The sequence below is a fragment of the Malaya genurostris genome, chromosome 2 (genome assembly GCF_030247185.1).
Source record: "Malaya genurostris strain Urasoe2022 chromosome 2, Malgen_1.1, whole genome shotgun sequence".
In the NCBI taxonomy this organism is placed as follows: domain Eukaryota; kingdom Metazoa; phylum Arthropoda; class Insecta; order Diptera; family Culicidae; genus Malaya; species Malaya genurostris.
This window is the reverse complement of record NC_080571.1, coordinates 5,671,516-5,696,221: the sequence shown is the minus strand read 5'-3', so window position 1 is coordinate 5,696,221 and position 24,706 is coordinate 5,671,516. Positions and strand designations below refer to the sequence as shown.

At 38.0% G+C, this 24,706-nt stretch overlaps 3 protein-coding genes across 5 annotated transcripts in view; 2 read left to right on the top strand and 1 right to left on the bottom strand.

Moving 5' to 3' along the window:
- LOC131426887 (probable ribonuclease ZC3H12B) overlaps nt 1–6,164 on the top strand; it is a 67,005-nt gene extending 60,841 nt beyond the window's left edge. For both annotated transcript variants that reach the window (XM_058589638.1, XM_058589639.1), the window contains exons 3-5: nt 3,222–3,705; nt 3,769–4,364; nt 4,436–6,164. In XM_058589638.1, coding sequence (XP_058445621.1) covers nt 3,222–3,705; nt 3,769–4,364; nt 4,436–4,786 — 1,431 coding nt within the window. In that variant the 3' untranslated portion in view covers nt 4,787–6,164. The remainder of the gene's footprint in view (nt 1–3,221; nt 3,706–3,768; nt 4,365–4,435) is intronic.
- Nucleotides 6,165–6,216: 52 nt separating this feature from the next.
- LOC131426889 (zinc finger HIT domain-containing protein 2) lies at nt 6,217–7,738 on the bottom strand. The gene is made up of 2 exons (XM_058589640.1): nt 7,592–7,738; nt 6,217–7,527 (listed from the first exon to the last, which is right to left on the bottom strand). Exons 1-2 carry the CDS (start codon nt 7,615–7,617, stop codon nt 6,429–6,431), a joined length of 1,125 nt encoding a protein of 374 aa, XP_058445623.1. The 5' UTR covers nt 7,618–7,738; the 3' UTR covers nt 6,217–6,428.
- Nucleotides 7,739–11,025: 3,287 nt separating this feature from the next.
- Nucleotides 11,026–19,976, top strand: LOC131427400 (uncharacterized). Of its 2 annotated transcripts, XM_058590553.1 has the most exons (8): nt 11,026–11,133; nt 11,195–12,568; nt 12,623–13,114; nt 13,184–13,283; nt 17,804–18,249; nt 18,322–18,735; nt 18,813–18,946; nt 19,019–19,976. In XM_058590553.1, the coding sequence occupies exons 2-8, from the start codon at nt 11,276–11,278 to the stop codon at nt 19,644–19,646; spliced, it is 3,507 nt and encodes a 1,168-aa protein (XP_058446536.1). In that variant the 5' UTR covers nt 11,026–11,133; nt 11,195–11,275; the 3' UTR covers nt 19,647–19,976. The 2 variants fall into 2 exon arrangements, with proteins under 2 accessions (XP_058446536.1, XP_058446535.1); XM_058590552.1 differs by having other exon boundaries at nt 11,034–12,568.
- Nucleotides 19,977–24,706: the final 4,730 nt, after the last annotated feature.

Sequence of the window (24,706 nt, the reverse complement as noted above, 5' to 3'; positions counted from 1 at the left end):
ACTCAGTGAATCCTTGTTGTTGAAGGCACGAGAAAGAGAACGAAGTCCTTTTGCGTCCATAATTTTGGCTGGTCTTCCACTAACTTTCTTGCAAGCAGTTATTGGGGATCTTAGGATATGGTAAAGAGTCGAAGCCGCAACGTTTTTGCTTTTAAAATGTTGTACCGTATACTTTTTGCCGAGATTTCTGTGCAGTTCGTAGAACTGTACAACGCGCTCGCGAAATACTTCTTGTTTTGACGGCATTTTGAGCAAAGCTGAGCAAGCATAAACAAAACAGAAAATACTAGCAGAAAGAGAGAGAGAGAGAGAGAGAGAGAAAGAGCTAACACATACACACTCTTCTTTTTCTCTGAGCTCGTTTGTTGTTAAGCATACAGGCCTCGAAAAAATTCCAAAATTTTAGTTGCCACCTGTTAGCAGCTTTACTACTACACTGAGGTATCTTCTTACGCGGGGGATACGTACCGCGTAAACAAAAACCGCGCAAAAAAAACCGCGTAACTTCGGAAATCTGCGTAAAAAAAACGCGTAACTTCGGAAATCCGCGTAAAAAAACGAAAAACATAAGAAAAATTTTTTTTGATGCCAAATGTCTTAGAAATGTATGAAACGTCCAGATCTAGTGAAATCTCCAATAAAAACTTTTTTTAAAAATTCGATTTCGAGAATTTTAGACCGCGTAACTTCGGAAATCCGCGTAGAAAAAATCGTAAAAGGGAAAAAAATTGATGACAAATGTCTTAGAAAATTACACCAGATCTCGACGTTTCTAAGATAAAATATGAAAACGCGTAACTTGAGAAATCCGTGTAAAAAAACCGCGTAACTTCGGTAATCCGCTTAAAAAAGCCGCGGTAAAAACCGCATAAAAAGACCCCAGTGTACTTTACTTTAGCCTTTACTGTATCAAGCATACATTGACTTAGACTGTTTAGACTTTCGGAAAATCTTACCACTATTGTCGACACTTTTTTGTTTTTTTATTTAAAAGGTATTTTTATTCAGGCCTATTTGCGTACAAGCTTTACGTGGCCGAATTAGCCGATTTTTTTAAATAAGGTATTTTTAAGTGGATCACGTTGTCACTCTTTTTCTAGGAGGAGAGGAGATTCCATTTCCCTCCTGCGAGGGTTGAGGGGCACTTTGTTCGTGACTCGCCTCGTCATCCATTGCCGCATTGATGGTTTTGTTGTTGATTTCCGTCTTCTTTTCGTTTTCCTTGATGTTCGCAGTCTTGAGCTCGTTGCTAGTTGCTTGTTGTACATTGGTTGGAGTTGCTGGTTGGTTTGATGGTGAAATAGGAGTACTTCGCTCACTAGTTTCCATTGTTGAACGGTTGACCTTGTCTTTTCGCAGTTTCGTTGCAAGGTCGACACTTGGTCTTCGAATTACACCTTCCAAAGGGACTCAGACGTAACAGATCACTCTATCGATCTTTGGCCAATCCCGTCAACTTATCCGGGAACCCTTATTCGTGCGTAATCTGTCATAATTGAGTACTTGTTGGATCGCGAATATGTGATCCTTAGTAGTATGGGCGAATTCTTTAGCTATTGATGACGACGGCAAAAAAATTGGAAAAGTAGTTTGTAGGCGGCGTTCTGCAATACGGTTGCGTAATAGTTGCAAATGTCAAATGCACGTTCGAGTTACTTTTTCATGAAACTTTTCGATTTTGCGATTTTTTCCTGTTTACGCCTTACGTGCTTCGACGCAATTTCTTCTTTGTTTGCATGAAAAACATCGTAAACTTTGAATGGTCCAACTTTAATTCTATATGACGGTACTGTAAAATTAAAAGCAACGCATTTGCTTGCAAATAAAGTGAACTATCGGAGGACTTCTAATAAGTGAATGTTAATAGAAACCAAATTGAAAACTACTTGGCTTTGCGAAGGAAAACCTGAACCGAGGTGGATCGGATAATGATCTATTCGGATTATTCTTACTTTCCGAGCTTCAAAAACGCTTGAACAACCTCCTCTAGTACGACCCGAGACATCGAAGGCGTCATCAATTTGAATTAACTTGATGCATTTGGGATGAATATTAATATATCACATTCGTCCTGAGCGGATGAATTTAATTCGAAAAGGAATAAGAGTAAATTGGCTCATAAAGGGGATGGAATCCTCAAACACCGAGGACAACATCGTCCAAAATCTGCACACCTAGTAGTTTGATTGCATGTTGAAGGTAGCTCTCTCTTTAATTGCGTTGTAGAATGCTTAGTACTTTTTATTGACATTCGTTACTTTTACTCAGCCACAATGCGGCGGATGCAAAATAATAAGTAATAATCGTATGTCAGACATAAAAAAAACTATATAAGAAAGCAGGGCTCAGACCAAAGTTTCACTAACGAAGACATTAAAAACACAGAAGCAGTTGGTAGGATGACAAAATATCGAAACGATACAGACGTACGACTCAATAATTGACTGGTTACCGGGCGAAGCACATTTCCTGCTCAAGTGACAAATTATCTGGCGAACTTGTTATGGAAAATACTCGTTTCTTTTGTTGCAAATTGGTTATCGTGAAGGAATCTATCGCTTGGGTTACATGCTGGAGGGAACCTATAGTGGTCATCATAGCCAGAGCAGCTCATATAGGAAAAAAGAGATAAAAAACGAATTACCGACTCAGTTTGTAAAAATCAGTCAAAGTGGTATAAAAACGGAGAGATTAGAGCAAAAACAAGCAAGTAAGCAAGCTATATATGGGAAAGTCCTAAGCAATTGACTTATTTCAAATGGAAAGAATGTTTTTGTAATTTGCCAAACTAAATTGAATTACAGATTGTAAAACTATTATAGAATTGACTTCAGTATATTTTTACTCTCTATTATTACCTAACTGTTTTGTGACAAAGTCTACACATCTAGACATTATAATTAAAATCCGAGAGGATGTTGCGAGCATTAGTTGGAGTTGGTGCGAATTTTTTTCTATCTCTAAATTGTCGAAATGTTCTGCCATTGGGCTATCCAGGAAACAGCGCTTCCGTTTCGCCATTTCTTCTACTTTCTTCCATCTATTACTCTCGATCATTGATAAATAACAGTGTTATTGGCTGATAAACGTCATAATAACGAACAAATTGGTATGAAAAAAAATATCTCACTGTTTGTCAACAAAATGGTTCTTTGTTTAACTTACTCGTCAGCTCTATACAAATATGTGTTCATAATTTGTTTGGTTGCTATCATTTTCAGCTCGCTGCCGAGAACGACGGAATCGTGGTATCCAACGATAACTATCGTGATCTGGTGCAGGAGAGCTCCGAGTTCAAGAAGGTGGTCGAAGAACGAGTGCTAATGTACTCGTTTGTCAACGATCGATTCATGCCACCCGACGATCCGCTTGGTCGTTCCGGACCAACGCTGGACAACTTTCTGCGTGTGCAGCCCCGCAAAGGTGACCCACCACCGCCGTGTCCATACGGAAAGAAATGCACCTATGGAAACAAGTGCAAGTTTTACCATCCGGAAAGGGGTAGTATGCCACACAAATCGGTTACGGAACGGTTGTCGGAGTATGCCGCCCGCCATTTGCAGGCTAGAAGTAGTTGTGGTTCTGGAGAATCCACGGGAAGCACTATCGGAGGACGCAACGTGGTTCAGGGTAAATCTCTCAGTGTACCACTGTCCAACAGCAGTAGCGAAACTAGTCCAACTAATGATAAACGAAAAGCATTATGTAAGATTAAGATACATTTGATTTGCAGTCACTCGTTGCATTATCCATTTTTATTTTCAATAGGCCGCACAAGATCCAATGTACCTCCAGACAGTAGTAACACTAGTAGTAATTTATGCAGCATTAATTTGAGTGACCAGATACAGCAACAATCACTGCATCCCCCGCAGCAGCAGCAGCATCCGTATATGCCAGCACAAAATCGATCAAACTGGGACCTTTCACCCCTGTCGTTGCCGCATAACATAGTCGATTCCCAAATATTCCCTAAATCTCATAGCATAGAAAATATCTCTAAGGAGACTTACAATCAGCTCCATCATTCGAATAGTTACAGTGCATCACTGTGGAATCGACAGCAGCAGCAGCAGCAGCAACAACAGCAGGTGAAGTCGACACAATCTGGACAACCAACGGATACATGTGATCGCAACCAGGACCCCAGTGTCAATTTACATCGTAAACTTCAGCGTCAGTTGACGCTTAATCCGGCCGGATGTGACCCTCGAATCTATCAGATGCAGCGAAACAATGCTGCGGCCACTGGACAGCAATCTCAGCATCACTCTGCGGTGCAACTATCGCCTCATCGACCTCTGGCACCGTCTTTAAGTGGTGGCACTCGTTCCAACCAGGCGGCGCAATGGGATTTGCATCAGGTACGCATTGTTTGTTAGACAATAAACTGTTTGGTTGTTTGATTCCTTAACTGAAAACGAAATTCTTTTAGAACGTAACTCGCATTGCATCAGCACCGGATCCGTCCCGACCTTGGCACACAGGACCACCACCAGCATCGTCATCGGAGCCCCATATCAATCTGTGGCCACCACCGCCTCAGCAGCAACAACAGTTAGGTGTTGCCAACAATACCAGTTCTGGTGGTGTCATAGGTTCTCCAATGCCACCACCACCGAATCAAACGCATCAACAGTTGCAAGATCAGCGACGTCGTTTGCATTACCATCTGGCTAGTATTTTTCCCGAGGAACAGGTACAGACCGTAATGCAAATGTATCCGGACGAAACCAATCCGCAGAAGATATGTGCCGCTATATTGTCTATGTTTCCCAAGATGTAAGATTTGGATGAATGTTGTGTAAATACTGCCTATTTTAAGCAGAGGCATAATAAAATGTGTTAGATTGGTCATCGTTTTGCGTACCTCAATTACGACTAGGCGGTGTGTCCTCTTAGAGGACTTTAACTTTTTTTTCTGTTCTTATAAAGACAAAATACTCAGCCAGTGTTGAAACAACTAATAGGAACACTCTAATATTTTAGGTGCCAAAAGTCTATTCCTCTTTTTTAGTAAAATCAAGTGAAGAAACACGGACAAAATGGAGGGAAAAATCATTGTTCAAATTATTGCTTCCAGTCGTTGAGAGAATTCCAATTTTATAAATCTTAAATCTATTTAAGACAAATGCAACTTTATCATTAAGAACCTGAAATTCTAATCTCAAATACTGCTCTTAAGCACAATTTCTCTAAAACGCAGCATTTTTCCGTTTTACTTTTACTGCATATGATGAATAATCTTACATCTCGATTGTAAACTATTTAATCGTTACTTGTTAGTTCTGTTTTTCTGTTGACTATGTATAAATTAACTTAAATCATAAAACACTACCAAACATCTTTCCTCTCAATTCTCTGTAGAACATCTTGGAAGTTTTCAATTTACAATATGTACTAGAAAGGTATTAGTCTAGCTTTAGAACATGCATCCGTCTACCAGTTTTATCAGTGTGTGTTTGGTGGAATCAGAGCCTTTCATCTATCCTGATTCGAATGTGAATCGAAACAGCAACAATATAAAATCCAATTGGTACGAATCATGATACAGCTTATTGGAAGCAGTCAGTAACGTATATAGTAGACAGCGGAGCCACTCAACCGAACGCTGGGACTCAAACATTTCGTGTAACTTCATATTGAAGCACCTCCGTTACGTTGCGTGGACGAATTAACTTGTGTATGCGGCGAACAGCTCAGCTCAGTCGTCTTTTCTCAGTTCTATCAGTATTGTTCATCGATATGTTAAAACTTCAGAAAGTGGACTTGCTAACCCAATTCATGAATTCCTTTGATTCAAAACACACCATACAAAGCAGAAATCTACTGCAAGAAAACAACCGAAAATTTTGGAAAAAAAACACGAACGAATTGTAGAAATTCTTTAATTAATATTGTATTCAAAGACAACTTTACAGTACCATTTTACTCTAATAGATTTGTTCTTAAAGATATAATACCAGGAGTAGACCAGATGGGCTGAAGGGTAGATAGTACTTCATATGGACAAATAAAAATCACCAAGAACGTTAAAAAGCACGTAAAAAGAATCTATCTACATGCTATGCATATAAAACGTAAAATGTGTAAATTTGAAACATTATAATGAAAATGAGAGAAAGATGAGTTTAAAAATATACAAGATACATATTCAGTAACAATAGTACTGACTTAAAATAGAGCTTGAAAAGAAATTCACTTTTAGAATAACCAAATTTTATAAAACACGCTGTCTGCTTGTCGGATGTATTTCCTTGTTAAAGTTTGATCCCTCCTTCCTCTAGACGCAGTTAGACGAAAGTCTGAAAAGTGAAGTCTCCTCATTCAGGAACAATGACACTAAATCAAGTGATTTATCACATACTTCAATGAATGTTGAGTATAATGTTAGTTGATTCGTTTAATTTCGACCCGCAAGGTTTGTTTTACAAATAATCCTTGGTGAACGACAGCATGTAGTCAATTTTTTTCAAGCACTTTCTTATTGTGCTCAATTCAAGACTGTTGAGTGACCCTACGTTTTCATCGTTGTACTTAGTACTAAAAGCCCCTTTATTCTTTTCACTTTTTCCTGGTGTCGCCTTCTGGGCAATATAACTTTTTGCCGTACTAAACAGTCTGTGTATGTCTGACAAGGCTGCCAGCAGAAAATGAAGCCTATATTTTTGTCCACAATTCGATGGACCACCGAAAAACATTTTCATGTCATTTCTCAGTCTCAAACACGTGTCGTTATCGACTGGTAGCTGTTCTATTATGCAATAGTGACAAACTGATTCGACAGCCATCGATTCTGCCTCAAAAACTTGGTTCTCTTTCAAATTTCCACTGATTGATATAAGCAAATTTGAAACTTCCTGAGAGCATCCACCGAAATCTCCGTTGAAATATCGATAAACATAGGCGTAAGCCGCCAGAATATTACAAAGATTGAATTTTGTCAAGGGAGACGGCTCTTTACTGGATATAACTGAAAAATCCTTAATTAGAACTCTAAGACTAGGACATTGCTGCATCAGATCTTCTTCTCCGTCTGTCAGTGCCGAACTGGTTGCTGATTGTATCAGGTCTACCTTGTACACTCGTAACCACCAGGGTTCAACTTCTGGAAGGACTGTACTTATGTCACCACTTTCTAGCATTCCTTGAAATTCCATTCGTTCTTCCTCTGTTAGCCTCTCCCAAATTGCATTAGGATCATCAAAGTCAACACCTTCCAATCGTTCAGCGAGTTCGGGAACATCATCACAATCGTCGGAATCCAGTTCATCCACACTTTCTCCTTCGTCTACGATACCAGCGTATGCCTCTTCGGGTTGCTCCAATCGTTTCAAGATTCCCATCATGCTCTGGGAGGATTGTGCAGCTTCCTGGTCATCCTGGGCGAGAGCCATTTGCTGCATAACATTCTCCTTGTAGAAACCTTCGGAACATTGTTGGTGGAGTGTCGATTTATAGCAAACCAACGAGCAGTACAAAATATTACATCGAGGACAGCAGTACTTCGAGGGAGCGTTATTGCATCTATACATAAAAAAATAATATACCTGTCAATCTTTATTACATTTATATTCAAACACCAAAGTACATTTTGCAAATTTCATCCTGGTCCATTAGTATGAGCTCCGGAGAATTGTCAAAAACCTTTGTTGTGTACCGCTTCTGAAAAGACTATTGTTTATGTACCAGAAGCAAGAAAATTGTGGAGAGCGAAATAAACCGGCCAAAAACAACGAATATGGAAAATAGAAGAATGTCACTCAAAGCTAGCGATTTTACCGAATAGGGCTGTACGCGCTTATTCTTCTTACGCTCAAAATTCTTTTGATTCTATTATAATGTACATTATTATTGCCAATAAGAGACAAAACACGTAACTCAGAAGATTTTTTTTCAGAAGGCCATGTAAGCAAGTAACAGTTTAACATGCAGAAAAATTAATTTAAAATTAAACATATTGCGCTTGGAATGCAAAATATTTTATTTTGAATCAGCGCCTATTTTAATTTCCCTTTGATTCAAATACATTTAATAATTACTTTAAGAAAATTATTTTTGTTTCTACAAGCACAGAATTGAATCAAATGAACACTAAATTCAAATTTATTATGCTTCGAATTCAAATATATTTTATTTCAATATGGATCAAATTTCATTTCACTCGAATACAATTGTTATTTGATTGAAAGCAAAAAAGTTTTGTTTCTACAATCAGGCTTTCGTACAAATGTATGTAGATTCAATGATACATTTCTGTTCAATTCATTAAATTGTTATTTAAAAAGAATGCATGACCTATTATTGTAAATATATTACCGTTGTTAAAAAAAATAAGCGCTCGATATAATTAATAAAACATTTTGATTTATAGCATTTTCACTAAAATTGTCTATTGGAAACATTTTAACTTCGAATGCCTACAAAGGATCATGGAACTCATGAGATTCAATACAAAAGCAAATCGACATTAGTTGCTATCTAAAGTAAAAGTTGTTATCTTAAATTATTTTATCCATCTCGTAAATGCTGATGAGGTACCATATTTTTTATTATAATAAATGTTGTCATTCCGTCCTTTTTAAATCAGTTCACGTATTGTGTAGTATTGTTATCAATCGGGATTGTATTGTTATCAATCGGGATGAGTTGTTACATCCTCGAACGCATCCATTTTTTCGTATGAATGATGTAACAAAATGGCCGGTGCATGCACATTTAAAATTAGAGGTAGTCCCAAGTTACCACGACGCATTATAATTTTACATTAATTCAGCTTTAAAAATTCGCGTGAAATTTGAATAAATGCAGCGGAGTTACACATGTTTTTACAATGCTATTATAAAGCTGAAAAGGGCGATTATTAGACTCTTAGAGGATTATTACTCTTATAGTTATTATTAAAGTTTCGTTGCTCCAAAATATAGCATCGAATGTCGATATACAACACGGCAGAAGGTTGTTGTAAAATAATGCTCAGTTACATTTTGAATGCAAATTTAATGCACATTGCTTTAAAGTATGTAGGATTAGTGTAACTATACATTAACAATGTAAAAATAGAGTTGTAAATGTGCAGTGATATAATGCATATGGTTACTTGGGGTGTTAAATATCTCAAAATCAACTAAGAGAAATGTTTGATTTAATTGCAATTTTTTAGAAACAATATTCTCTGTCATTCTGTCATGTCGTATCTAACCGTTGATAATAAAGTCGAAGCACTCTTTTAAATTTTTTTCAAAACTGTTTTTTTTTCAAAGAAAGGCGAGGTAAAAAAATTGAGTTTCTCTTTCTTTCGAATCAATGCTTCAAAATTCTACAATTTCGCCAAGAAATTTTGATTCCACCAATATCTCAATCTTAGTTATGCAAAGAACTATATAGGGCAAAACTATCATTCAATTTGTTTTTGTGAGTTTCTTCCTCCGTGTTCCAGGAAAACAAACTGAGTGATACTTTAATTGCTAGTAAGGTAGAGTAAAACTATTTTGTCGTCGCCATTTTAGATGATTTTCAAACTTTTCGTTAGTATGAGCTCCGGAAATAATAAATAAGACTATAAAATTACATGTCTTAATCACGAATCCCGGAAATTTTACAAAAAATGCACGAGGGCTTAACTCCACTTTTCACCCAGATCTATAACTATACCAACAAATCGAAAAAAGGGAAAACTTTTTATGTTGATCTATTCAGTTGATATTAGTGATAGGCAGAACCGTTCATTTAAAAAAAACCCGTTCATTTAAAAAAAACCGTTCAACCACTGTAGCATTTCTGCGCTGTAGTAATAGCTTACCAAACAGGCCAAAACTTGACAGGTCCATTGTGAGGTTTATTGTAGTTATGGGCAAAACCGTTCATTTTGAAAGACACATCCAGAACCAGAAAGATCAATAGAAATAACTAGTTCTTTCGTTCGTTTTTTGTATGTTTCTGCAAAGACTACACAAGAGATTAGATTTAACTAGCAACAAAAACAAAAAAAAAGGTCTCTCAAATGAGGTTCCGTAATGTCGCACTTTTATTAGAGAAATACCGTTCTTCGACAAAGACCTATTGATCACTCATTCGAAACGTTCGCGAACGGATTACCCGTCTTTAGTTGATATAGAAGAAAAGCTTAAAAATGTACATTCCCTTTCAAATGTATGTAATTCAGAGTTGAACCATTTAGTTTTGTTATTATATATCAGAAGTGATCGGTTTAATTTGGCCATATTTGATATTGTGATTTGGACTATTAGATTAAATTCAGCAGCTGGAAGTTTCATATGGAAGATTAATAATAGAATTGAAACTGGAACAAACGTATCCCCAGCATGCCGTTTTAATTTTACTTATTCGAACAGTTCTTCTGTCAAATTTAAAACTGGCATACGCTGCCGTTCTTTTTTTCTATATTTGAAACACGAGATAAACACTACTTGGGCTGCCGGTTTATTTTGTTATAATTGCTAGATTTAAATTTTAAAACTGACATTATTTAAGCATCTAGAACTATAACACTACTGAAAATGCCCTTAGGTCTACTGTTTGAATGACTAATTTAGAAGTCAAACGCCATAAGTAAAAACTCCCTTTAATAGGATGCCAGACGAGTCGGCGCTCTCTGAGAGTCTGTCCTAAACGAAACCGAAAAGAAACTGTTAATATTTTTATAAATTTTTCTTTGTAATCGATATTAGCGTGCACAATAAATGTCGTAGCCCTGCTGTTTTACCGAACAAGAAAACTTCCGAAAAACGTAAGCAGCGTTGCCAGGTCATTTTTCCAAAAATCTGTATCCTGCGCAAAAATCTACTTGTACCATATCTGTACCAGAATATATGCTACTAAGTACCAGGAAAATGTCCCCGAAACTCAGTTAAGTGAGCAAACAACGCTGTTACGACAACCATTTCTCATACTTATCATTAGTAAAAACCAAAAATCGGTGTTTATCTGTATGATTAGAAAATTATCGGTATTTTAGGAGCACAGCACACGGTATGCAGACCAAAATCGGTATAAATACCGGGGAACCGGTATACCTGGCAACGTTGATCGTAAGTGACGCCGCGAGTTCTGTGTTATGCACGAAAGGTTAAGCTTCTTTCGTATTGCGTTTTTTCAGGCCAGATTCATCAAGTAACGCACTAAAATATAAAAGTTTTACGTGTAATTTAGATGACTTGAATATACATTACAGTTTGGGTGTTTACCTGTAAAGACGAGTGTACAAAATTTGGTTTAAATTGCCACAGCATTTCAATTGTGTTGAAATTTCAACATGGCGCCCATGCCGGAGGACGAAATTACTCTGCGATTAGAGTACTGGCCGGATGAACTAAGTCCTGCCCAGAAGGCGGCCTACGAGAAAGCCGAAAAAGAGCACAATGATATTCGAAATAAGCTGAAAGATTTAGTAAAAGAGGCTGGGGGAAAAAATATTTTTTCCGGAGAAGTGTTTACTGCTTATCAGGTTTTAGGACCAGTACCGGGATTGGAACAAATATCTAAACCGATCACTTCATTGGCTAAGAAGAAACCACCACCACCGCCACCCCCTACGCCCGCTACACCATCTGGATCAAAGCGCAGTGCTTCGCCACCGGTGGATATTGGTAAGCGAAAGAGTAGAAGATCAGAATACAGAGCAGAGGATGCCGACAACGCAGGAGACTTCGCCCCTGATGATGAGGACGAAGAGTATATTCCGCTATCAAAACGATTAGAAATGAAGCGCAAGGCCGCTAAAGAAGCAGCTGCCAAGGAAATTCCAAAGAAAAAAGAAGATAAGAAGATTGTCGAAAAGAAGGTTGATTTGAAAACGCCCAAGAAACCGGAAAAGCCTCAGAGTATTATGGCCAGCAACGTACGACCAACGGAGGCAACCTCGATTGGGGGATTACTCGTTGGTGGAGATAAAGAAAGAAAGAAAATTACTGCAGAACCAACGGCAATTGTGGATCTCACAAAAGATGATGCTGGCAAGCCTCTGGCAGATTCTAGAGAGATTTCGTTTAGTAAGATTCAAGGTAAGACGTTCCCGTCTTTGGTAGTCATCGCGAGACCATCACTACGATCGACTGAAAAAATTCCTGCTGATCGTCCTCAACTGGATGCCAAGGTCAAAAATGTTCTTATGCATACCGCGACGAAGTTCACCGAATGGCTAATACAACAAGGTCTTGTTAAGTCGGAACAGTTTTGTCTAGTACATCGCGGAACGGCTCTTAAACTGGGAATGTACTCGGATGCTTCAAAATTCCCTTATTCAGGAGGATACGTTTGGATAAGCGAATGTTGTCCAACCAGGTTTATCTCCGTTTTCAATGGATCACTGTTTGAGGGATCGCCTCATCCGCCCTCGGTAATCCTGAAGTTGATTTACCACTGGAGTTGTCAGACCAATGTTTCGAATGTTGTTAACTGGGTTAAAGTGGACAACTTGTATGTGAAAGGTTTATACACTTGGCTACGATCCGTGTGCTCCGTGGCGCTCAGTCAGCATATGAAATTATTGGGAGGAATCGGCAAAAAGATTGAAGTTGGTGTGATTTCGCTTGGAACGACCACTCAGGTAAGAATTTTTTATTGCTGTGCTAAAATAGATTTTTATTTGTTGGATTTTTAGGATGGTCAACAGCGGCAAGTTAAGGTGGAGGTGTTAGGTGTGCTTGATCCTGAGGCCAAACTGGTTCGGCTGCGTGCCGTAGAGCCGCTAAGTGACGGTGAACGTAACTACAAAAAACGATTCTCAAAAATCTTGGAACCATTAAGTGGATGGGTGCACAAAGATAGTGTCATTCTGACGGATCTTACAGTAGACAAGGGCACTTTAAATAACATGGGCTATAAGATCGTTCAACAAGTTTCTCCAGCGGACGCAAACAATAAAAACAGCAACGCGAACATCATGGATTATTTGCGTCGCATTGTCCCACGCATGTTCCAGAATACATTGTCGCTACTATCCCGGCAAATTATTCAGCAGTTCTTGAATGAACTGGTGTGGCGTGAATCGTTTGGGGTTTCCCCTGGTCAAGCATTCGATCACATTGTAATGCATATAGCCGAGCAGACCAAGATCGAGACGAAGGATAACCTGGTGACCCGGCTGAACAAGGTAGTGTCCTCCTTCCGTTGCCTACGGGTAATTGAAATATAAAATTAATTTTTTTGTTGATTTCCTCAGGCGGCCGCTGATCCATTCAAGCATTGGACATATCCGATCGAGTCGTTCAGTTCGCCGAAACCAATGGGGGCCAAGCGAGGACGTAAACCGAAGGAACCATGTTAGTATATCATTTTGTTTGCTGAGATTTGTGGTGAAAATTTTCGCAATAGTACATCTGTATTAGTTCAGGGGATGTTTTTACATGTTAAGATATCTACAATTCATGGTACGGGTTATCTGGTTTGGGTTTGAAACGGTACTGGGCGGCTTTTCAATTTTTGAATTTATTATCGAAATCAAGGGTAATCTTTTGTTAAACAATTGCGAGAGATTCAAAATAGTTAATTAAATAACGAAAATCCAAAAACATCAAAAATCCAAAAACATATTTCAAAAGGGGCTAAAACCAATTAACAGATTCTCTTTGTTTGCTTTCTCTTCTGTTTATATTTCCGTTGTTATACAAATGTTCGTTACATATCTAATACTGTTAGAAAAATGAAAATATTGGTTTTCAGCCTACACGAATATTTTGTGAGTAATTGTGAAAATTAAGGAATTATTAAGAGAACAGAAAGTAAACAAAGAGAAACTCTCATTGGTTCAATTGACCTTTTGAAATGTTCACGTCGATAATTGAAATAGTAAGCAATTGTTTGAGCAACATTTGAGTGTGTGAAACATACGGCGAGATAAAACAGTAATTTTTTTCGCTGACAGACAAACGCGAGAATCTTAATTTTCTGATAGATTTATATGAAGAGTCTCAAAGATTTTTTTATACTTTCGAATAAATAACGGGGTTGCAGGGAATAGTGATACGGAAGGGGTTTTCACGATTTGGCAAACACGTGAATATGAAGTGTAGCGCTTGTTTCGAAAAAGAAATATTTCTCTAAAGTTAATAAAACTGAAAAAAAGTCATTCTAAGATCCTTATTTGTGAATTTTTTTTTTCGAATTCGAATTGTAATGAAATCTATTGAACAATGTTCTCTGATGCTCAATTTAAATATTCTCTGCAAAATAAGGAAAACACATTCTGTCAATTTAGTTATAAAAAATTTACATCGTCGTCCCTTGCAATTGACAAGCAATCGACGCGTATTTAGTTTATGTTCTTCAGTTTTGTATGAATAATTAACATTTTGCAATCGCACCAATACTCGAGTTTGCATTCAATGTTTCATTTCTTCCAAACCTTCAGTCTTGGTTCTGCTATAGACGCTCCTGCATAAAACAATTCAATTTCTATTTATACCCAAATAATTATTCGTACTTTATAAGGCGTATTTTGCTTTATACGTCAAATTATATAAAGATGATATGAAAAATGCTAATTTATGAATGGCAAGGAATGTTGTAGACTGTTTTTATGAAAACAAGTTGACCATTTAAAGTCACATTAAGGAGATCAATAGACTTCAGCAATAGGAATACATGACGAAATACTTGACCTTTTTGAAGCGTTTTCCAAAAGTTTTCGCGTTTCAAATGAATTCTCACATACAAACCCGGGTTGGCGGTTCAATGCATAGGACAGTGGTCTTACAAACCAGTTGTCGTATGTTCGAGCTCCGACTTGGAAGGATGCGTAGTGTCAGTAGAATCGTAGCACCAGCTATGCAATGGTTCTGTACACTCTGAATCGGCTGCGAAGTCTGTTGAAACAGAAGGTCAAATTCCACTACAGGAATGTTAATACCAAGGCTTTGCTTTTTACATACACACCAATTAGCACCGTCTCATTCTGCTACTAACGCAGAAGGTGATAGCATTCATCCTGTCGACGTTATTCTATTGACCAAATTTCATCATAGACATACGGGGAGGAATGAGATAGGAACTTGTGAGCACTTAGCTATCACACCTTTTGACGACCTGAACTTGTCAGTAAACAATAAATATAGCTTTATCAGCAAATCCGTTTGCAAAGATTTCGAACGTTGTGTTGGTTTTTACTTAAAATTCGTTGAAACACTTGTCATTCAATGCCACCTGTCGATTTTGCAATTATACATTTTACCGAGGACTCGGCTGTACAAATCTTGGCATTTTTTACCGATATTCAGCATAAACATTTAAGTCAGATAATGCCGGCTTTCGATTATTTGTGTTTTCGGAACGAATTTGACTAGTATTTGATCTCGTTTCGAAATCCACGATGAGGACTTCTGGTATATTGATATTCTTTAAAGCATAGGTATTTTAGGAATAATTTTGATGAGAGAATGCCGAAAAACAATGTTTAAGGTTGTTCTGAAACCCAAAATGGCGATTTCCTGCTCATTGAAATTCTTCGAAAGTCCTAACAAGATGGGTCTTTTCGGTACAGATTTGGTGCGTAGATACCGGAAAACGATTACACTGGGGTCTCTTTTTACGCCGATTTCCGAAGTTACGCGATTGTTTTTCGGCATCATAAGTTTTTTTTTCGATTTTGAATTGTCCCAAAGTCGATTTTCACAAAAAAAATTTTTTTTCGAGATTACACCGAATCTGGACGTTTCATCCATTTCTAAGATATTTGGCATCAAAATTTTTTTTCTTTAGTTTGCAGATTTTTTTACGCGGATTTCCGAAGTTACGCGTTTTTATTACGCGGTACGTATCCTTCACGTGAAAAAAGACCTCAGTGTAATCTAATTGATTTCTCTCGAAAACCATTAGAATATGGGTACTTTCGGAACGGATTTGATGAGTAGATATCGTAAAACGATGATTGAGGTAGTTACGAAATCCAAGATACCGACTTCCGGTTCATTGATATTTGAAACATATGTACTCAAATATAATAATAAATGGTGTTTTAGAGCGAATGGTTCAATGCGTAGCAAATACCCCCGTATTTTTTTTATTTCACTCATAGAACGAAAAAATCGATCTTGGATTTTGAAATGTTCTGAAATATTATTTTGCGAACATCCGGAAGTCGGATTTGGAAACGACCTCAAACGGCGTCTACTCATCGACCCCGTTTCGACAATACCCATGCAATAAAGGCTTTCAAAGAATATCGCTTGACCGGAAATCACCAATGGATTTTCAAATTACCTCAAACATCGTTGTTTGCCATAAACTCGTCAGAATTGTTCCGAAAATTGCAAACATCGTTTTCCAGCATCAAATTCATCAAATCCTTTCCGAAAACACCCACATTGTAATGGATCTACAGCAATGTCAAAATACCGGAAGTACCATCTTGGATTTCGAAACGAATTAAAAAGTTGTTTTTGTACACCTAATCTTAAAATTCGTTCCAAAACTATCCATATTGTAAGGGTTTTCAAGGAATATCAATGTACCGGAAGACACAGTCCTGAATTTTGAAAAGACCTCAAACATCGTTTTCCGGCGTTTAATCATCCCTTTCGTTTCGAAAATATCCAATGAATAGGTTTTACAATATTCATTACACAAACAACTTTCTCACTTGTGTTGCGATCTAAATTCCAAATAACGAAAGCTTTTTTTACGAACTGGTTACCTTAATTTAATCACATGAAACACATCGTATTACTAAGGTATCCTTTTGTGTTGTTTTGTTTGACGACTCTAGTCGAGTACGTACATGTGTATAAGAATATTGTTCAATTTGTATCATCAAGTAATAATGTGGTGACTCGAATATTGAAATAACTGTTGACTATAGTTTATGCTATCATAAAAACGATGACCTATATATTTTCATTTAATAACTGACTACAATTGTTTCCACCTAAATTTCTGAACGATCAACGCATTGTACTATTACAATTATCAATAATTCCCATATAATTGATGATAAAAGAGAGTTTTTTTTCAAGTAAAAGAAGTTGTGATATATCAATGCTATCAAGCACTGCAATTCTTTCTTTATCTCCTGAGAAATATAGAAATCTGCCAAATCAACCATTAGATTTAATAATATAAGCATTCCCCATCCGACCAATGTTAATATCACATTACATAGAAAATATTTCTCAAAATCAATTGAATTCGATAGATTTCTTGTATTATAGAAGCTCCATCCTCTGGTGTCTTAACATTTTTTTGTTTTAATTCGCGACTAGGCCCGGTTTAGCAAAAAAAGGAGTGAAAGTCTGTGGCCGTTAGCGTTAGTTATTTTTTCCATTTCATCAGTTCAACGTTTCGCTTTTTTTCACTTCAATCTCACCAATCACCTATTTTTCATTTCTTTTTTCTTTCAGCTAATTGATAAATTCTTGAAAGAGAGAAATGTTTTCCAAAAAGTTCAGGATTCAGATAGAGACACACAGAGTATCAGAGATAAGAAAAAGAACACACACAAAAATAGCGACCGGCCACTTGAAACGGCAAAAAATATGTAACATTTTAAGTTGTATTACGAGTATAAACCAAGGGTTTAGTGACGTTTCAATTTTGTTGCTCCCAGTACCTTTTCTGTTAATTGACGATGTAAAATTCAATTTTCGAATAAAAAAAACTTTATTGAAAAAACTTCGTTCTATAAATATCAAACGAAACCAGATCCGTCGATCGTTGAGTTACAGTAGAGAAATATTTTCTATGGTACACAGTCTTAGCCATCTTTCAGCATTGAGTATCTCTGAACGATTGTGAATCGAGCGATCTAGTTGATGCAATTGGTGAATATATGACCCCGCCTAATTTCTAGCTCCCCCACCACCACCGGCTCCGGAAGCCCCGAAAAAAATCATTTTGAAAAAGCTGAAGCGCGAAGAGGAGAAATCGGCAGCGTTGGTCAGTAGTGCTCCAGCGAAAAAGTCTCGCCCACCACCAGAGGAGAAGGAAGAACTGGTTCCACTGGAATCCTATTACTACGGACAGCTAGATACGGTCGACACGGAAGTGAAGGAAGGAGCCGAACCGGCCGATTTCAACGTCACCTGTCCGGAATGTCCGACTACCTTCCGGAACAATGTAGACTTCCAGGACCATCTGTTCCGGCACGCCAATCCCATCCAGGACGGACAGGTGCAATGTCGCTACTGTCTGGAGAATTGGGGAACCGAAGATGCACTCAAGAAGCACACGATCTTGATTCACTCTTTGGAGACAAAGAATTCAGTCGCTTCCACGTTCAACTGTTTAATTTGCGAGGTATGAAAATATGGTGCATTTGGTGATTACGAGTGTGTACTGATGAACTGTTTGATTCTCTCTCTATTCTAGCAACGATTCGGGACAACACAAATGTTAGCGTCCCATTTACAGAAAAATCATCTGCAGATGGAACTGCCCTACAAGTGTGCCGGTTGCGACTATAAGAGTTCCTCGCATCATCTAACAATCGATCATTTCTACCAGAAACACAACCAGTCCGGGCTGATTCAGTGTCCGTTCTGTCTCAAAATGACACTGGTGTGCAATAGTGACGGGCCTATCGCAGAAAACGTGAGCGACTTTATGAAGCACCTGAAAGCACATTTCAATAAGACTTTGGCGAAAAAGTGCACCAAGTGTGCTCTCAGTTTCATCACACGGGGAGCTCTCAAGGTGCACGGATTATTCGCTCACGTGGTCACGAAATCATTCACGAGCATCAAACCCATCACGAAATCGTCGACAAACATCCCCAAACCAAAAGTAAGATTGTTAACAATGACTATTAATTAATATATTTTGAAAATTATATTCGAACGTTTCCTGTGTCCTAAATTTAGTTCAAGGCTGTGGTCCAGAAAGAACTGACTACATTCAAAACGATTGAGTCGTACGGCAGCTTGACACTGAATATGGCCTGCGGAAAAGTTTGCCTCGAGTGTGATAATGATTTCGACGAGGATAACCACATAATGTGAGTGAAGCATTCTGGTAGTAGAAGAAGAAGAACGAGAGTTGTCAAGTATATTTTCTTGCTTTTTTGCAGTGGTTTGGTAAAGTGCTTAAAGTGCACCTTCAAAACGGCCTGTCTTCCGTCAATAGTGGGCCACACGACATCGTGCAATCCAAATGCTACTTCCGATTATTCTGTATTCCAGTTGGATGCAGAGATGCATTGCATCTGTGGTTTTTCCTCATCAGATGGAAACGCCCTAGCTCGTCATTTGGTCACCTGTGATCGGAAGAGTGTTTATCCGACTGTCGAAGCATGTCAAGAGAATACCGTCAAACGCAACATGCTGGACATGCTTGGTTTGGTTCGCCGTGATGATGAAGGCGGTGATGACGTTTCCGAACAGGCTCCATCTGCTGTTGTGGAAAGCGAGCCGGAGGCTTCAACCTCAGAACAAGCGGGATTTTCAGGTGGCGACACTACTTCGATTGCGTATGATCCTTCGCAGTCTCTTTATAACATCGCTGGAACGGGAAATGAACAGTTCAACACACAGCTCTCATTAGATGATTTGGGTCCGCCGTCGGTACTTGCGCAACAGCAGCAGGACACCGACAGGACACCCCAGCTGAAGGATGACTATCAATCGTTGGCTACGCCTCGGGTTCCTCAGATGGACACCGACCAGGGAGAGTACGACCAACAGGAAGGTGGCTTCTAGGGATAGCAAGAGAGCACATAATATTAGTAGAAAGGTAAGAGATTACTAAACGAAATATTCTGAATCCGTAAATCTATATTATACACTTACATTACTCAACAGTGAAATTTGTAGTTACTATAAAATAAATTATTGGTAATTTATAACTGTAGGGTGTTGATGGAAGATTGGAACTAACATTTCCGATTCCCTCGAGAATATTCAGATGCATAAATATTCAAACATGTATTTTATTTTTGGAATTCATATTTTTCATATCTTTTAAGTTCTGATTAGCTTCCTACAATATTTGAATAAACTCTTTGCTGCCGGATAAAATACACAGTTTGTAGTCTGATTGTCGCGTACCGTGAAAATATCACTGCACTTATAATATACAGAGAAGGTTTAATTTATTTATTTATTTAGGTATAATCAACAGACACAATATTGGCCTAATGATAATTGCTAGTAATATATAAAAAAATTTCCAAGTATCCTACTGCGTGATAGATTGAAGTCGAATCCTGATGAAACGCGGTTGAATGATCTCTGCAAGCCAATAATAGCATTGCTAGCACCGTAGTTAGTTCGTCGTAAAGGAAGTCGAAGAAATGCACTGTTGCGAAGAGCCCGGGGTCGGACGTTGATATTAATTTCGCGGAGCAAAGCAGGGCAGTCAATCCTATCGGTCAAAACATCTGCTATCAATAAAGCACGTGCAACATCTCGACGAACTTGTAGTGTATCGAGACAGATTAATAACCCGCGACTTTCGTAGCTTGGTAGTTGGTGAGGGTTGTTCCACGGTAAGCGCCGTAGAGCGAAGCGAATGAATCTGCGTTGTATCGATTCGATTCTATGAGCTCCGTTTATGTAGTGAGGGTTCCAAACGACAGAACAGTACTCCAGGGATGAACAAACAAGCGAGCAAAACAGAGATTTTAAACAGCGCACGTCTGTAAAATGTTTAGCCATCCTCATTACAAATCCTAGGTTGCGAGAAAGGATATAGCTGAGGTGTTGCTTGAATGCCAGTTGCTCATCGAGAAAGACACTAAGGTCTTTAACACACGTCGTTCTGACTATCTGGGATCCTTCCAGAAAGTAATCAAAATGAAATGGCTCTTTCTTCTTCGAGGATGTGATGGTCGAGCATTTGTCAAAATTCAATTTCATACGGTTTACTTTACACCACTCGGCGAAGCTCAACAACTGTCGTTGAAGAAAACCTGCATCTACTGGGCTAGGTTGGTGGTTGTGGAGCGCTTAGACATAAAACCATGTTGAGTGTCAACAATATATTGCTTGCAGTGGTTGAAAATCGGTACCAGAATAACCGTTTCAAACAGTATAGGAACTGCACTAAGCGATGTGATGCCACGGTAATTGTTCACGTCTTTTTTGTCACCTTTTTTATACACTGGGAACATAAAAGAAGATTTCCATAAGTTGAGAAAAACTTCTTTAGAGAGTGACATCCGAAATAGTCGACAAAGGGGAGCAATTACACCAGTCGAGCAATTTTTCAATATAACTGCCGGTAAGCCGTTAGAGGCAGAGGAGGTAGACGACTTCATGCAAGCGTCTTAAGTTTTTGTCTTATGTGTTTGATGCAATGTCTAACGGTTTACAAACGGACGTTATCTACACAGATCTTTCCTCCGCTTTCGATATAATCAACCACGACATCACGGTTGCTAAGTTGGACAGACTTGGATTCAGTTCGAACATTCTTCGTTGGTTGCAGTCGTATCTTAGGAATCGTCGTTTAGCAGTTAAAATTGACGATCATACTTCCGGAGAGTTCCTCGCATCATCCGGAATACCACAGGGTAGTCATCTAGGACCGTTAATATTTTTACTGTACTTCAATGATGTCAATTTTGCCTTGGAAGGTCCTCGCTTATCGTTTGCTGATGATGTCAAGATCTATCACATCATCCGCAACTTAGAAGACGTAGCCTTTCTCCAGCGGCAATTGGTAATCTTCGCAGATTGGTGTAAAGTTAACCGTATGATTGTAAATCCAGACAAATGCTCGGCCATTACGTTCACGAGGAGAAAAATGCCATTGCATGTCGAATACTTTCTGGATGGATCCTCGATTGGAAGATCTACTAGCGTTAAGGATCTTGGCGTCCATCTCGATGAGCAACTTACATTCAAGCATCACATCAGTTACATTGTAGCTAAAGCTTCCCGTAGCTTAGGATTCTTAATGAGAATAACTAAGCACTTCACAGACATACACTGTCTAAAATCGCTTTACTGCTCGCTTGTTCGTTCAACTCTCGAATATTGCTCGGCAGTTTGGAACCCATGCTACCTGAACGGTGCTCATAGAATTGAGGGAATACAGCGTAGATTCGTTCGCTTCGCTCTTCGTCGATTGCCGTGGACCGATCCTCATCAACTACCTAGTTATGAAAGTCGCGGGTTATTAATGGGTCTCGACACATTACAAGTGCGACGAGAATTATCACGCGCTTTGATAATAGCAGATATATTCAACGGTAGGATCGACTGTCCCGTTTTGCTCAACGAAATTAATATTAATGTGCGACCCAGAGCTCTCCGCAACAGTGCTTTTCTTCGACTTCCTATACGACGTACCAACTATGGCGCAAACGGTTCTATTATTGGTTTACAGAGATCGTTCAACCGCGTTTCATCTGGGTATGATTTTAATGTGTCACGAAGCAGAATACGTACAAATTTTCTGAATATTATTAGGAATTATCATTAGGACCAAATTGTGTCTGTTGATTGTAAATAAATAAATAAATAGATTGCCGTCCGAATCGAATCCTCGTCAATATGAATGAGATTTAAGGAATTATTAGATTCTGGAACGTTAAGCGCGGCGAGTGTAATTTGCTCCGGGCTTAAGGTTTCGTTTGTAAAGGCACGAGAAAATTTTTCCGAAAAAAGCTGGCAGATTTCCCGCTTACACGAACCAGTAAACTCTCCAAACTTCATTATAGAAGGTAACTCAGACTCCTTCTTTGGCTCGTTCACGTGTTTCCAAAAAGACTTCGGATTGGATTTCAATTTCCGTTGTACATTTTTTAAGTAGTTGATATGACAACGCTTGACAGTTTTCTTGTATAATTGATTGATCTGCACATATTAATTACGCAGTGCGTATCCTCCATGTTTTGAATACCGTTTTAGGGCGTCTTTTTTAGTCGTTTTCAGTTGTCAAACAACTACCGAATATTCAGTAAATTCAGTGGTGTCAACTAACGGACGGTTCGGTAATTTTTTTTTAATCTTCACTCGATGAATCATTTTTTTAGAATGATTTCAATTCTACGCGTTCAAAATTCTCCAATGGTTATTGTTTGACAGTTAGTTTCGTTGGAAGTGCGGTAATCGAAAATTATTTTACAGTGTGGACGGTATGTTTTTTACCGTATTCGATTACTATTCATATTTACCGTATCAATTATGTTTTTTTACCAGAATTTTGTAAAAATATTGCGTGGAACTGATCGTACTGTAAAAATTTGCATAATTTTTATAAACTAAAATTCGTGTACCGGAAATTTGGTTATTTCTGATGTTTATCGAAAGCTTTCGTCAAAGAAATTACCGAACTGCGAAATAAAATCTTCCTGTGTATATCACACTTAGAAAATTTTGCAGAATTCGGTAATTTTTTACCGAATTTTCAACAGCTGAACATTCGGTAATCAGTTTGGTAATTGAATTGATTACCGATCGTTCAGTAATTGTTGAACTGTCAAACAACTACCGTAAACTGTAAACCAAATGGATCTGTTTGCTCGGTAATTTTTTGTTTGTTTGTTTTCCTTTGGTTCAAATTCTGGATTTCCGGATTTCGAAAAACAACACAAATTCACATAAACGAATGCAGAAAATTTCAACCTGTTGTGGCTATGGTTTTATTCCACGAAAAAAAGGGTCAAATGTTCCGGCTGAGTTTATGAGCGCCTTCCAAAACACTGCATAATCCGTCGAGTCCACCAGAAATTACCTCGAATGATTTGTGTAGGCAGCAAGTGGACAAGTAATACAAAATTATTTTCTGGTTCTAATGTTTTAAATACTTTAGCACCTGTACCTCAATCCATTCGATGAACTCTTCAATATTTTTTCTCGTTTGGTTAATAAAAAGACACTTACTGAATTTTTTTATAACTGTTAGTTTCACGACAATCAGTTTTCACAGTATGGTTTTTACCGTACTCGACGACTATTCAGATTTACCGTATGAATTGTATATCTATTTACAAAATTCAGTAATGGAAATTTACGTAAAACTGATCGCCCGGTAAAAATTTGCATAATTATTGTAAACTAAAACTCATGTATCGAAATATCGGTCATTTCTATAGATTACCGAAATTTTTCGTCAAAAATATTACCGAACAAAGAAATTAAATTTTAGTGTGATAGGGTCAGTTGCATTGTTCAATCAGCCGGCAGTCCCGGCATCTACCATGGCAGACCGTCGTAGTACCTTAAAGCGATATTCTAAATTTAGAGGATATGCTCTGCGCAATAATTACGTGCAGGTTAATCAATTGAACAGGAAAACCAGTCAAGTGTTTCATTGTCAACTACTTGAAAAAAATATAGGTAACGGAAATGGAAATCCAACCCGAATGGTTTTTATCAAATCATCATATCATAACTTTCGCAAACGCAAAAATCGCTTGCAACGTATTTTCAACTACAACATTATAAAATCAGGTGAAGAAAAAATTGAAATGACAGAGCCGAATTTATATATGAAAAAAAAAACAGTAACACAGCTACAAGAGATGCTAAAATTGGATGGATAGATTATGTGTGAGTACACGCAATTTCGTTTGGATTGCTATCTACTTAAACGGTGCTTATAGAGTCTAAACGATACAACGCAGATTCATTCGCTCCGCTCTTCGGCTTTATCGTGGAACAATTCTCACAAACTACCAAGCTACGAAAGTCGTGTGTTACTAATCGGTTTCGATACACTACAAGTTCGAAGAGATATTTCACGTGGTTTTTTAATAGGTAGGATACTTGAAAATATTTTGTATATAGAATAATTAATTTGGTTATGCTAC

Coding starts and splice junctions, on each gene's coding strand:
- LOC131426889 (XM_058589640.1), bottom strand. CDS start 7,617: ATGGACCAGGATGAAATTTGCAAAAT. Junction 7,528..7,591: donor CAGGATGAAATTTGCAAAAT/GTACTTTGGTGT, acceptor TTTTATGTATAG/ATGCAATAACGCTCCCTCGA.
- LOC131427400 (XM_058590553.1), top strand. CDS start 11,276: ATGGCGCCCATGCCGGAGGACGAAATTACTCTGCGATTAGAGTACTGG. Junction 12,569..12,622: donor CGCTTGGAACGACCACTCAG/GTAAGAATTTTT, acceptor TTGGATTTTTAG/GATGGTCAACAGCGGCAAGT. Junction 18,736..18,812: donor CAAACATCCCCAAACCAAAA/GTAAGATTGTTA, acceptor TCCTAAATTTAG/TTCAAGGCTGTGGTCCAGAA.